Here is a 15,660-nt window from a genome sequence, read left to right as displayed (position 1 = left end):
CTGAGGCAGGAGAATCACTTGAACTCAGGAAACGGAGGTTGCAGTGAGCCGAGATGGCACCACTCCACCCCAGCCTGGCTGAGAGGGCGAGACTCCGTCTCAAAAAAAAAAAAAAACAAAAATGACATCCAGGAGCAGAACAGTAGAGATCAAGCCCAAAGCCTGATTCATTCTGCCTCTCCCTCTCTTTCACACTCATTCTCATCAACTCTGTCTCTCAGGATCTCTTGATCTCTGCCCTTCTTTGTCTTGTTTTTGCTCATCTTCCTTTTCTCAGTCTCTCTCTGACTCTATTTCTGCCTCCCCATCATGCCTCATTCTCTCTCTCACTGTCTCCATCCCTGTCTCACCGCCTCCCCTCCCTCCAGGTCTCCATGTCCCTGACTCCACGTGGTCTCTGCCTTTCTTCCAGGGATAAGCTGCATTTCTCAGCCCCCAAGACAGGTCATCCTTTTCTTGTGTGCCCTGGATGTTCACCTCACCCCCACCCTCCCTTTCTTTCTCCCTCTCCTGGACCTGGCTGTACATAGAGCTGATGAGTGAGAAACTCTGCCAGAGCAAGTTCAGCATCTTCAGGAACTCTTGATCTTGGTAGTTGAAGCGTTTTCCAAAGATGATGGAGCAGATGATGTTGGCAGTAATGGACTGGAAGAGGAAGGTGGGGTCCACGAGGTCTCCTAGGAAGAAGCAGCAGGTCAAGGACACAGACTGAAGTGCCTGGGGAACATCAGGCTGTCACCCATCCCTGTGTGATTGTCTGCCATCACTCAGTAATGATAAACATAAGAATAACCATAACAGCTAATTATGTACCAGCACTTCACACGTAATTCCACTGAACTCTCACTACAACAATGTGAGGCAGATGCAATTTGATTATTGGCTCCAAATTATAGATGGGCAGACAGAGAGGTTGAGTAATTTGACCAAAGTTGCACAGCTACTCATTACCGAGGCCAGGATTTAGACCCAGGCAACCCAGCTATCGAGTCCATGAAGCCGGTTCTCACTCTGCACCTCCTCTCAGGCCCCACCTCTGACTCTGGGAGTGAATACAGTTAAATCCCAGGGGTAGGGGCTGGGCAGAGTAGGTGTTTAAACAATTGCTTGTATAAATTAAAAAGCCCTGGGTGGGCACAGTGGCTCATACCTCTAATCCCAGCACTTTGGGAGCCTGAGGCAAAAGGATCAGGAATTCAAGACCAGCCTGGGCAACATAAGGAGACCCTGTCTCTACAAAAAAGTTTAAAGTGTAGCCAGATATGGTGGCACATGCCTGTAGTCCCAGTTGAAGGAGTCCAGGAGGCTGAAGTGGGAGGATCACTTGGGCCCAGGAGTTGGAGGCTGCAGTGAGCTATGATCAGGCCACTGCACTCCAGCCTGGGTACAGAGTGAGACTCCATCCCTAATTTGAAACAAATAAAAAACCATCTTTCTACCCCTACCTATTACTCCCCCTTAATCTCTTCTTTCCACATATAGGGCTCTCCAGTCATCTGGGCATTATTCTGCACTTTTTAAGTGATACCTGTATACACCAGGCTCAGCACTGGCCCCAGCTGGAGGGAGGGTGGTCTGTGAGCACCCAAGAACGTCAGGTTAGTGCAGCCTCTCTCTGGGTCTCACTTGCCTGTCTTCTCTCATTCCTCTGCAGACCTTTTCCTGAGCCTTGTCTGTCTGTCTCTCTAATTTTCTCTGCCTCAATTTCTCTTTGCCTTTGTTTCTTTCTGTCTCTCTGTGTGTATATTTCTCTCTCTCTCTCTTTTTTTTTTTTTTTTTTTGAGACACAGTCTCACTCTGTCACCCAGGCTGGAGTGCAGTGGCATGATCTCAGCTCATGGCAACCTCCATTTCCCAGGCTCAATCAATTCTCCAGTCTCAGCCTCCCGAGTAGGTGGGATTACAGGCATGTGCCACCACGCCTGGCTAGTTTTTGTATGTTTAGTAGAGACAGGTTTTCACCAGGTTGGCCAGGCTGGTCTTGAACTCCTGACCTCAAGTGTTCCGCCAGCCTCAACCTCCCGAAGTGCTGGGATTACAGGCATGACCCCCATACCCAGGCTATATATCTCTTTGTTTTGATCCCTCCATCTGTCTCTTTCCTCCTGCCTGTGTCACTCTGTTTCTTCCTGTCCTTCTCTTCAGTCTTCTTGTCCCTGTTTCCCTATAGCTCCTGTGTTTCTACCTCCCCACGCAGCCTCTGCATTTACGTCCCAGAGTCTCTTGAGAAATTTTGATAAGAGAGATGGTAAATACCTGGCATGAATGAGATGGAGGTGCTAGCCAGAGACCTGTCACCTACATGTCCCACAGACACCAAGTTATGGAGAACTCAGAAACAACCTAGTGCTTCTTTGATGACCCCTCCAGCTGCACCCGGGCAGAACACCCCACCTGGCCTGTTTGCTCACTGCCAGCTCATCAGCACTTCACCCAGGGCAAGGAAAACACAGGTCATTATTTGTTAAATGTCTGTAGTTTTTTCTTTTCTCTCTTCGCTTTCTTTTACATAACTTCTGATTTTGCCTTTGACAGACACAATTGATCCATGAAAATATATGTCTTTGAGGGTTTGTTTGTTTCTTTGTTTGTCTGAGACAGGATCTTGCTCTATTGTCCAGGCTGGAGTGCAGTGGCACAATCACAGCTCACTGCAGCCTCAACCTCCTGGGCTCAAGTGATCTTGTAGTCCCACCTTAGGGAGTAGCTGGGGCTACAGGCACACACCACCATGCCTGGCTCATTTCTTTTTTATATTGTGTAGAGACAGGATCTCATTATGTTGCCCAGGCTGTTTGCTTCCCAAAGTACTGGGATTACAGGTGAGAGTCATCGCATCCAGCCTTTCTGAGTAACTCTTGGACGTTATACACCTGGCATCTCTCTCTTTCCCTGGCTCTGTTTGTTTCTCTTCTGCCAATCCCTGTCCGTCTCTATTCCCCTATCTCTCTCCCTCTCTGTCCCTATCCCTCTGTCTGAGGGTGTCTCCAGTTTCGTCTGTCTCTGTCTCTGCCCATGTATACCTCTCTGTCTTTCTATTCCCGTGCCTGCATCTCTCGGTGTTCCGTTGCCTTTCTTTCCTATTCGTGTTCCAGGACTCACCCTTGGATTTCCAAAGCTCCTCTATCAGACACTGAGCCTCCTCCTGAATCCGCTCCTCCACACTCCACTTTCCCATCCCGAAGTCCCTCATGGTGGTCACAGAGAATCGCCGAAGCACCTTCCAGCGGTTTCCATTGGCAAAGATCACACCTGGGGTGCAGGGGAGTTGTGGGTTGGTTGGAGAGGAAGTTGGAAGAAGGCTCTGAGTCCTTCTTCCCCCCATATACTCCCTTCCCTGATGCACCCCCCACCCGCCCCTTTGCAGTGCCTCTGAGGCCCTCACCATATCCCTGGTAGACTGGGTCCATGATGGCGATTTTTCCCCGGCCAGAGAAGGCCTCAGCCTTGTCCACCAGGGCCTCCCGTATGGCCTCTACTCCACACAGCATGACTACAGGCCTCGGTCCCAGGTGTACCGTGAAGACGTCCCCATATTTCTCTCGGAACTGCCAATCACATCCACACCAGGGGTGGCTGTTAGTCAGCATACACCTCACTTGTAAAACCATCAAAATACTTACATACCAGATTGGTAATTAGCCCCTCCCCAGCATCCGCCTCGCCAGGCTGCCCTTTCCCCTGCCAGGACCCAGCAAGTAAGGGTTAACAGTTAAGGGTGTCCAAGGAAGAGAATACAGTCATGGGTTCTTAGTTTCTGTTTCTGATTGGGCCAGTAAAACTCCTTCCTCAACCTTCTTTTCTGTGTATTACCAGAGACAAAAACTGAAAACCATGGCTTCAGGCTGCTGAAAGACTGAAACAAAACAAAACAGAACAACAACAACAACAAGATAAGGTGGGTTGGACAAGCTTAGGTTAATCGGTGGCCCAGCCAGGGTCTGCTCTAATTGGCTGCTGCCCTAAACAGTAGAGATGCTTGATACAATACTACGAATATCACCCCCAACCCATACTTCTTATGATCTGTGGTTTTGCTTTTTTTTTTTTTTTTTTGAGACGGAGTCTCGGTCTGTCGCCCAGGCTGGAGTGCAGTGGTGCAATCTCGGCCCACTGCAAGCTCCGCCTCCCGGGTTCACGCCATTCTCCTGCCTCAGCCTTCCGAGTAGCTGGGACTACAGGCGCCCGCCACCACGCCCGGCTAATTTTTTCTATTTTTAGTAGAGACGGGGTTTCACCACGTTAGCCAGGATGGTCTCAATCTCCTGACCTCGTGATCCACCCACCGCAGCCTCCCAAAGTGTTGGGATTACAGGCGTGAGCCACTGCGCCTGGCCTGGTTTTGCTTTTTGCAGTTTCAGTTACCTGCAGCTAACCACAGTCTGAAAATATTAAATGGAAAATTCCAGAAATAAGTAATTCATAAGTTTTAAGTTGTGCATCATTCTAAGTAGGATGATGATGTCTCTCACCATCCACTCTGTCTCACCCCAGACATGAATCATCCTTTGTCCACCACATCTGCACTGTGTATACCACCCTCCCCGTATAATGTGATTGTATAGGAAAAAAAGAGTATAAACAGGGCACAGCATTATTTGGGGTTTCAGGCATCCACTGGGGGTCTCAGAACATATCTCCAGTGGATAAGATGGGATTACTGTGCAGCCACTTGGGGAACTGCTGGGCAGTATTTCCTGAAGCTGAACAAATGGATAACTGGGAAACCATCCACCTCACTCCCAGGTACATGCCCAGCAAAAATGTGTATGTGTGTTCACCAAAAAATGAACAAAATATTCACAGAAGCTTTCTTAATAAAATACTCATCAACATAGATATAGAGAAACAGTGAGGGTTCACACAATAGAATACTATACAGCAACGAAAAAGAACAAACTACAGCTACACGCGATAACGTGGCTGAAACTCACAGGCATAATGTTGAGTGGAAGCAACTAGACACAAAAGAGTCCATGCATCATAATTTTATGTGTATGAAGTTCAAACACAGGGTCGGGCACAGTGACTCACATCTGTAATCACAGCACTTTGGGAGGCTGAGACGGGCTGATCACGAGGTCAGGAGTTTGAGTCCAGCCTGACCAACATGGTGAAACCCCGTCTCTACTAAAAATACAAAAATTAGTCTGGCGTGGTGGCCCTCACCTGTAGTCCCAACTACTCGGGAGGCTGAGACAAGAGAATTGCTTGAGCCTGGGGAAGTGGAGTTTGCAGTGAGCCGAGATCACGCTGCTGCACTCCAGCCTGGGCGACAGAGCAAGACTCCATCTCACAAAAAAGAAAAAAAAAAAAGTTCAAACACAGATAAAATCAACCCACGATCAAGATGGTAGGTGGATAGTGACTAGAAAAGGACGGGGTGCAGTGTTTTGGGGGACTCTTGCTACTTGGCCTGCATGTCAGTTACATGAGTGTGTTCAGTTTGTGAAAATTCATTGAGCTCTGCACTTTTTATAGTGATGTTCAATTTCAATGAAAACTTGACATAAAAATTAGAAAAATGTTTAAGTTTACTTACAAATGCCCTGCATTGATCTCTGCAAAGCCCCTTCACTGGTCTCCTGCCTTACATTCTTAGACCCCTTAGCAACTGTTTCACTGCCCCACAAGCCAGGATAACCCCACTAAAATGTAAAATAATTAATATCCCTGTGCTCACCAAGGCCTCCAATACTCCAACTTTGCTGAGAATAAGATCTGAAGTCTCCACCTGTGGTTGACATGGTCCTACATGATGTGGCCCCATTACCTCTCTGACTTCTCCTCCCACTCATTCCTCCATGTTGTTGTCTGATATTTTTCCTGCTTCAGGATTCTTGCAATCACCCCTGCCTCCTTCTAGTGCCTTCCACCTGAATCTTTCCTGGTCCCTGCTAAGAAACAAAGCAAGACGGAGTCTTTCCCTAACCACTCAATCTAATGTAGTTCTCATCGCTTTCTGAAATATCCCCCTGCTTTAGTTTAATCGTAGCTCTTGTCCACCTAACATTTCCTTATCTGTTTATTTTTTGCTTATCTGTCTCCACCAATGGAATGTCTATAAGCACAGTGAGCTCATATGTCTTGTCCAAGATGCCACATTATCAATTCCTAGAATATTTCCTGGTACATAGAAAGTGCCCAGTGAATTGTTATTGGATTCGTGAATAAATGAATGAGTGGATCAAGGTAGTTGCCATTTAATGAGCACTTATTATATACTAGCTGTATGCAATATCCCATTTAATCCTCACAACCACCTTAGGGGCACACATTCTCATTGTCATGATCTTAATTGACAGAAGAGAAAACTGTGACTTAATGCGTAAGAATTGAATCTGAGACACGAGCCCACATCCCTCTGACATCAAAAAGAGTATGGAAGCTTATTGGGAAATGGAGAAGCAACAGCGCCACCTTCCTCAGCCTTGACACACACTTGCTAATGCCCTCCCTCTTTCCCCCACCCCCAAGAGATGCAATCATAATAGACGGTGGTGAATACCTAGAGGATCCTTGGAAGGTTTATGAAAGAGTTTTAGGGAGTGTGTGAAGCCTCACAACTTTATGCAAACATGTATATGCCTATTTGGAAAAGAGGGGGCCACAGCTTTAATCAAACTCTCAGAGAATTTCATAATCCACAAATTGTTAAGCAGTTTTAGTCTAGGAGGGCTTTGGAGACAGACCTCCTGTTGGAGCTCAGCTTCCCCTTTTCCCAGTGGTGTGCCACTGGACAAGTGCTTTCCCCAGGCTGAGCATCTCCATCACTACTGTTTTTTTTTTGTTATTGTTGTTGTTGTGTTGTTGTTTTTTGAGACAGAATTTCACTCTTGTTGACCAGGATGGAGTGCAATGGTGCAATCTCGGCTCAGGGCAACCTCCGCCTCCTGTGTTCAAGCAATTCTCCTGCCTCAGCCTCCCGAGTGGCTGGGATTACAGACATGTGCCACCACACCAGCTAGTTTTGTGTTTTTTAGTACAGATGGGGTTTCTCCATGTTGGTTAGGCTGGTCTTGAACTCCTGAACTCAGTTGGTCCACCTGCCTCGGCATCCTAAAGTGCCGAGATTACAGGCGTGAGTCACCGTGCCCGGCCACGATCCCTACTTCTAAGATGAGGGTAGCACCTCACCTTGTCCACAGGTAGTTGTAAATGACACCTAGAAAATCCCCATGACAACACAGATAATTCCCAGACACATTACTCTAGTGGGAAAACTAAGTCCATTGATTCACATGATAGCATGATACTCTCGTGGCACATGGAAAATGATGAAAACAATAGGCACTTGGGACCTTCACCTATGTGATGCAACTCTATTTGGTGGGGAGGGATCCTTAGATCTGCAACCCCCTACTGGGGGCCAGGCAGCACTTTGCAGGCCCTGGCCGACTGCCAGTTCTGCTGAGTCAGGCTTGAAGCTTTCCCTCACTGACTCCTTCATTTGTTCCTGGACACGTATTTACTAAACGCCTATTGTGTGCCAGGCACTATGTTCAGCTCTGTGGTGAGTCCTCCCAGGCCTTCCTTGTCTGAAAGTGTGAGGGAGAGCTCAGCCACAGGATCGCAGGTAAATGCAGCGTTGTCAAGGACACAGGCTCAGTAAGGAGGGGCAGCTGGTGTGTGAGAGCCTATGGTGGGGACCTGGGGGTCAGAAAGTCTTCTCAAGGGAGCTGCTGCCTTCCTGGATAGCTAAGGAATCCCAATAATGAGGAATGGAGACTGTTCTTGCACTGACATTAACCAAGATGACCCACCCACATCCTCAAACAACAACAACAACAAAACAAACAATTTGCCCCAAGTCCTCCCCGTGAGAAAATGGAAATCTTTGCTGCAATAAAGAAGGAGAGAGGGTCAAACATGTCTATTCAAAACTTATCCCAATGCTCTGGGAGGTTAAGGCAGGAGGATTGCTTGAGGCCAGGAGTTCGAGACAAGCCTAGGCAATATAGTGAGACCCTCCCCCAAACACGTCTCTACAAAAATAAAAATAAATACTGGGGCATGGTGGCTCATGCCTGCAGTTCCAGCTACTCTGGAGGCTAAGGTGGGAGAATCTCCTGAGCCCAGGAGTTCAAGGCTGCAGTGAGCTATGACTGTGCCATTGCCCTCCAGCCTGGGTAAGAGACTGAGACCCTGTCTCTAAAACAATTAAAATGGAAAAATTCAATATCATTCCTGACAAGCCTCCACTTTCTAGGAACTAACAAGATAGCCACAAAGATCCTTTTGAAAACTCATTTTAGGCAAATATGAATTTCATTGACAGTTTTGCTTGTTTCAGAATTTGTAAAGGATTGGGATATTCAATAACCATGCCAGCTCTCATAAAGAAAGGGGGCAGTGAGATACCAAGAGCTTGAAGGAAAAGCAAATTCTATTAATAGAGGCATGATTGGTGCCCAGGTAGTGTCTGCAGAGTTTAGAAAAAACCCTTAAAGAGAAGGTTCAGTGAATTGTGCAGGATGTCTTTGACCAGAATTTAAACCTATACACACTTTCCTAAATGTTATCACTCCTCACACTGCAAATGATTTTTTTAAGAGATAGGGTCTTGCTCTGTTGCCCAGGCTGGAGTGCAGTGACATGATCATAGCTCACTGCAACCTCAAACTGCGGGGCTCATGTGATCCTCCTGCCTCAGTCTCCCAAGTAGCTGGGACTACAGGCACATGCCACCATGCCTGGCTAAATTTTTAAAAATTTTTTGTGGAGACAGAGTCTTGTTTGGTTGCTGGTTTCGAACTCCTGGCTTCAAGCAATCCTCCCGCCTCAGCCTCCCAAAGTGTTGGGATTACAGGCATAAGCCACCATGTCTTTGAGTGTTGCCCAGTGGGATGGTGAGCCACCCAAACAACATCTTACCTAATCATAAGACTCCTTGGCTCCCTCCATGTCATTCCCCTGAAAAATCTAAGTGTTCCATAATTTGAGAGTCTATGACCCAATTACTTTGTATCTTCCAGGTGAAGTGACAGTGTCTAACTAATAACCAAAGACCACATGTTTTGACTAAGTGTCTGAGATAAATATATATGTATGACAATTATCACATTCATCATTTGTATGTCCATGTATTCTGTCTAAGCAAATAATTTTAAAATTCATAGTAGTGTTGGCATATATACTCTGTGTATATGCATATTTACTCTATCAGTAAAAAGACCATTGATCAGAAATAAAAAAAAAAAACTCTATTAATAGCAAAAGGAAAACAAGCCTAAGATTCAGGAGTATGGTCAACATGAGAGGGGGAAGGGGAAGGTATTGTCAGTATTCTAATTCTCCCATTGGAAATGGGTTGATTGATTACTAATAATAAGTAGATAATTAAACATAAAATCATGCATGGTAAGCAGTGATAAGCCAGGTAAATACTGAGCAAGTGGCAGTTGCCAGTATAGGGCATTATGTATACTGTTGATAAGCACTCCCTACCCACACTCCTTTGCTGCTCTCCCTCTCTCCTTTACTCTCCTGGCACTGACGTGAGCTAGTCTGCTCTCTCTCATTGGCACAGCAAAATCTATTTGATATGTGCCACCACCTCTTTTACCTCATTCTTTCAGTGGCAGGCAGTTACCCAAGGATGTAACAGAGGATGGCAGAGAAGAGTGAAATTCTACACCTGTGGCTCATACCCAGACACCTCTTCATGCCCACTCACCCCTCCAAGGACAGTGCCCCCGTGCAGTTCCAATGCAGAGACAGGGTCTCAATCTGTTATCCAGGCCAGAGTGCAATGGCACCATCAAATTACCCATGATAACCGATTTGATAAACCAGTGTTATGTACCTGAACTGGAGAAGCATAAATTGGTACTTATGGTATTAAAATTTGTATTTAAGAGGCTGTAATTCCAGTGTGAAGCATGCACTCATGGAGACACTGAATGGCCACCTGGTCCTTCCTGAGTTCTTAAGATTTCCATTATTAAAGCTCTGCATTCCATGACTCATCATAGAAGAGAAAAAATGATCCAAATTATGAAAAATTATTGATGAGGTGACCATTCTAATGGTTTATAACTAATATTTGATTTATCAAATCCATAATTCTAGTAAGACAACAAAAACCACAGGTGATATATTTCTGGCACTTGGTAGATCATTTGAACACTTGAAGATGGAGTTAATTCAACTGCCACCTTCATTGCATGTTTTCTGGTTGTATTAAAGCTTTTTTATGCACAAAGATCAATCAATGCCATAACAGTAGCTAAAATGTTATTAGAAAATGTATTTCCTTATTTGGCATTCCTGGAGAACTCTCCAGTGGCAGAGGTACTTGCTTCACGAGAGAAGTGGTAAAATAATTAAATAAGGTATTGAAGAAGGAATTAACGAAATCAACTATAACCTAATAGTAGTAGTAATAGAAATTTTAAAATCCTTTTAAAGTTGCTGTAAAGTGTGACTCCCACCTTACACTCAAGTTAAAAGAGAATATGAACAACCTGTCTTCTCTCTGTGGACAGTGGACCTTATCTATTCTCCCCAACTCCACATTCCTTAAAGTTTATTACAGGCCCAGTGAGTTCCTGCGTAGCTGCAGGGTCATAAGACAGCTAAGTTTAGGGTGCAAGACATGTCTTTCTCAAGATGTAAGAAATGTTAATTAACTGCTTTGTTTCTCCCTTCTGTAACTTGCTTCCCGCCTCATGTAGTTCCCGCCTTAAGATGTTTAAAAGTAGGAAAAGCCCTTTGTTCGGGGTGCAGACTTTCTGGACATATTTCTGGCTGAGCCAGTGGTCACCTTAATTTAATAAACTCTCCTGAACCTTTTTTGGTCTCTCCAGTCTTTGATTGTCCCACAACAGTGTTACAAACAAAAGGCATTAGGCAAAGCATGCTGAATTGACTGGAGTCCCTTGGTCAAAGGCATTATTGATTGATGGCAATCAGATCCATTTTCCTACTGGAAAGACAGAGATTGATCTCTTATAAAACAGTAATAGAAGGCCTATGCCCCTAATAATAGAATCTCATGTATCTCCCACTCTTATAAACTCTGATATGACTCAATAATGGAAGGCTTTAATACATTATGCCAAAGCATGTTTTCACCAGGTAAAATGAGTCGTTGATAACCCAACAGTTGATGACAACCAGACCTTTCACTATCTATCATTTAGAGGTTGGGCCCTTTGGAAATGACACCAGAGAAACTGTCCTTGAACTCCACTGGAAGTAATCATACCAAGTTCTTCTAAGACTGTCCTTGTACTCCATTGCAAAGGACAATGCCAAGTTCTTCTCTGTAGCAAAACGTCAGGGTCTCTTATCTTGGATCCACATCTCTCCATTGAAAAGGGTCCTTCTAGACTCCTAGAACTGTATGTCTGTTGAGACCTTAAGGCAAAGCTGACCAGGGAAGTTTTTCCCCAGAAGCATTTGGCATTCTCTATGTGGACAGCTTTTCCAAGATTGTGGATCAAGATTTCTCTTCCATCATGAAAGCATTATCTTTTATCCTTTCTTGCCTGTTTCTTGCTGTCCTAACCATTTCCCTTTCCTTAAAAGAAAATCCATAGCACTATAATCTGTGAATGGCTTTAGCAAAGGCTTATACCCTAGGAAAAAAAACAAGCAGTTGTTGAGTTTGTGAGCCAATGCCCCAAAATCAGGAAATAATTTAACTGGCGCCAATGCCTCTTCGTGTTCCCAATGAGAATCACCCTGAAACCTCAAAGGAGGAGTGGGAAGCTGTATCTTGATATTCTAGACATCAATTGCCACTTGCTTTTTTGCACTCACTGGAAATATTTGATAGTGATTATGTTATTAGTTAATATAATAACAGTATGTAATAACATACTATTAACTAATAACTAGTTATTAGTTAATATAATACAATAACAGTATGTAATAACATACTATTAACTAACTAATAATATAATCACTACCAAATATAGAAAATGTATCGGAATGATGGCTGCAAAAGGCATCTTGTGCTTCCAGGCATCCCGAATGCAGGACCTGGGGACTACCTATGTGGGTATGGGTAATTGCTTGTGCAATGTTACTGGATTAAATATGGTAAATTGGCCAGGCATGGTGGCTCATGCTTGTAATCCCAGCACTTTGGGAGGTTTAGATGGGAGGATCGCCTGAGGCCAGGAGTTCGAGACCAGCCTGGTCAACATAGCAAGACCCCAACACTATAAAAAATAATTAAATAAATCAATCAATAAATAAGTAAATACAGTAAAGTCTCTTTCCAACTAAATGTGGCTATGCACCCTTGCAGCATGATAGAAAGAGACCACAAAAAAAGTGAGCTTCCCACCTTGTTCAAGAGCTATGCAGACTTATGTGTAAACAAATTTAACTGACCTCTGCTCTAATGCTAGTAGATGACCCTCTTTTCCAACCCCACAAGTGCCTGCTCTGAGTCTGCTGAGGCTTGCTTACTCTATTCTTTCTCCTCACTGGCCCATAACTTGCTATGTGGCGTAGCTCACTGCTGCTTTCCAAATTTTTTCCCTGAGATTTCCCTAATACCTCCCATAGTTAAAAGCCAAAACAGTCAATAACTGAAATTACTATCAACCTCAAAGTCGATAAAGATAAGTTGGTTTCTGCTGAGAAAAGTTTCCAGTGGAGTCCCTGGGTGCTCACTCGTGGTGGTATTTGGGTGACAGTTGTATGGAATCTGAGGCTAATTTATACATTAAGGGACATCTTGGATTTTGTAGCCAATTGAATCTCCAAGGAGTTCAGATGGGTAGAAGCCACTCTCCAAAAAGGAGGATGAGAACGTTTGCATTAAACAAAAACGCTTAATGGAACATCACGCAGTTTTAGATCTCCTCTTTGCCCATCTTGGAGGCTTGTGTATGGTGCTGAACAAAACCAAATATTGTTCTTATCTTTCTCATGAATTTACTAGTACATATAACTTAATTTAAAATGTGGCTGACATGCTGTTTCTCTAGACACTGTCACCAAATACACTAAGGACATTTCTCAGGGGAAAAAGAAGATACGTGTTTACGGGTGCAGGTAACAGTTGGTTTGCAAGCATCCTGAATGGTGACGGCAAGTGATATGGTTTGGTTCTGTGTCCTCACCCAAATCTCATCTTGAATTGTAATCCCCAGGAGTGGAGGGAGGGACCTGGTAGGAGCTAATTGGATCCTGGGGGCAGTTTCCCCCATGCTGTTCTTGTGATAGTGAGTGAGTTCTCACAAGATCTGATGGTTTTATAAGAGGCTCTTCCCCCTTGGCTCTCTCTCTCTCTCCTGCCACCTTGTGAAGAAGGTACTTGCTTCTCCTTCACCTTCCACCATGATTGTAAGTTTCCTGCTTCTCCTTCACCTTCTGCCATGATTGTAAGTTTCCTGGGGCCTCCCCAGCCATGTGGAACTGTGAGTCAGTTACATCCCTTTTCTTTATAAATTACCCAGTCTCAAGTATTTCTTTATAACAGTGTGAGAATGGACTAATACAGCAAGCCTATCGCAAGGTTTTCTACTCTTAATGTTTCTTCTAGTGGGTCTCCAAGGTACTATGACATGTGTTACCAGGCCAACTACAAAAATGAATGCCTCTTTAAATAAAGTTACTTTATAGCAAGCTCTGGTCCTTAATCACCATCGTGCTCTGAACAAAGTATATGACCAATTGGACTCTAATACTATTGAACCATCTTTATTGCCTGAGCTTTGAATTATTCGATTTTGATCAGTTTGGTTCATGGAGACTCCTGGTAAGGTACAGACTTCATTTTCTTTGTATTACCCTCCTGAGAGCCATCATAACAGTCTCCCTGATGTGTTGTATTTTCTCAAGAGTCTTGGCCGGGTGCAATGGCTCACATCTGTAATCCTAGCACTTTGGGAGTCTGTGGCAGGTGGATTGCTTGAGCCCAGGAGTTCGAGACCAGTCTGGGCAACATGGTAAAACCCTGTCTCTACAAAAAATACAAGGAGTAGCTGGGCGTGGTGGCATGCACCTATAGTTCCAGCTACTTGGGGGACTGAGGCAGGAGGATCACCTGAGCCTTGGGAGGTCAAGGCTGCAGTGAGACGTGATCATGCCACAGCACTCCAGCCTGGGTGACAGAGTGAGACCCTGTCTCAAAAAAAAAAAAAAGAGAGAGTCTTAAATGCTCATATGCAGCCACTCTTTGTACATCCAATGGCTTCATTACAGTATGAATAACAAAAACATGAAGAAAACAAAGAATCACTCAACTGCTTTGACATTGTCCATTGTGAATTCCATACTGAGAGCAGACAAGTCCATTATGATGGTGACAGAAGTAATGCTGATGCCCAAGGTTTTGGTCAATCTCAAAATTTTGAGGCTGACCAAAAGGGAAGAATTGTTTAATTAAATTAAATTTGACGTAAATTTCTCTCTGCATAGAGTGAACTGCAACCTAACTTGGGAGGGAGTATATTCTTTTTTTTTTTTTTTTTGAGACAGACTCTTGCTCTGTCGCCCAGGCTGGAGTGCAGTGGCTCCATCTCTGCTCACTGCAAACTTCGCCTCCTGGATTCCAGTGATTCTCCTGCCTCAGCCTCCTGGGTAGCTGGGATTACAGGCACACACAATCATGCCCAGCTAATTTTTGTATTTTTAATAGAGACACAGTTTCCCCATGTTGGCCAGGCTGGTCTCAAACTCCCGACCTCAGGTGATCCACCGCCTCAGCCTCCCAAAGTGCTGGGATTACAGGCATGAGCCACTGCACCCGGCCCAGACGAATATATTCTTGCGACAAGTAGCCAAGTGTTGGCTAATCAGAGCAGCTGGGCTTTCAGTCCACCACATGCTGCAAACTGCTCAGATTGTGACCAAGTAAGGCAAGCTGTGATCTGTGGCCAACCAGGCTGTTTCTGTAGGTCACCTCCTTTTTCTGCCTGTGAATACTGCTTGTCCATACTGCCGTGTGGTGCCTCTCCTGGTTTACGGAGTTGTCCGATCCAAGAGTCACTTCTTTGCTCAAATAAACTCTGCTAAATTTAATTTGATGCTTTTCTCCTAATACTACCACCCATCATGCTTCACTGTGCTCCGTACTCACCAACCATCCCCGTGCCACCCCGACTCTGGAAGTCTGCCTCATTCTGTTTGGTGAAGGATCCCCAAGTACAGAGGCAAGAAGCAGCCCACCCTCAGACCCCATTCATCTGTGTCTTACCCTCAGAAAGGATTTGAGTAGGCCTTTTCTATCCATCTGCAGAAGGTTCCCCAAAAGGGGCAGAGGACGGGGCCCTGGTGGGAGGCGGCCATGGGTGTTAGGGTGGCGCTGAACCAGGAGCAGCAGGAGGCCTGTGAGGAGTGCAAGTAAGAGGAGGACGCTGAGTTCCATGGTTCCAGTCTGACTGCCCTGCACGCCACTGCAGCCTCTAACTGGGCCTTTTATCCTGAACCTGCCTCTTCACTCAGTTATGAAACGTCATCCATTCCCCGCCTCCTTTCTCATTATCGTCAAGGAGCATTAGCTTAGAAAAAGGTGTTAGGGAACCCAGACTTAACCCAGCGACCTGATGCCTATCCCTTATCCACTCTCTAGATGTTCGCAGGGATACAGTGGTAGAGATATCAAAGTCCACCTGAGCACGTGAACGTGTGGGTGTTTGTGTATGAGTATGTGTATTTTTGTAAGCATAGGTGAGCATGCACACTTTTTTACTTAGC

The 15,660-nt window shown here is 45.0% G+C and overlaps 1 protein-coding gene across 1 annotated transcript in view; it reads right to left on the bottom strand.

Moving 5' to 3' along the window:
* Positions 1 to 15,349, bottom strand: part of LOC101179527 (cytochrome P450 2B6) — an 80,624-nt gene extending 65,275 nt beyond the window's left edge. Inside the window, exon 1 of the mRNA XM_030795856.1 lies at positions 15,161 to 15,349. Coding sequence (XP_030651716.1) covers positions 15,161 to 15,331 — 171 coding nt within the window. The 5' untranslated portion in view covers positions 15,332 to 15,349. The remainder of the gene's footprint in view (positions 1 to 15,160) is intronic.
* Positions 15,350 to 15,660: the final 311 nt, after the last annotated feature.

This window comes from Nomascus leucogenys, chromosome 17 (assembly GCF_006542625.1).
Source record: "Nomascus leucogenys isolate Asia chromosome 17, Asia_NLE_v1, whole genome shotgun sequence".
Classification (NCBI taxonomy): Eukaryota; Metazoa; Chordata; class Mammalia; order Primates; family Hylobatidae; genus Nomascus; species Nomascus leucogenys.
Note: the sequence above shows the minus strand (reverse complement) of the source record. Positions and strands in the feature narration are given on the sequence as shown.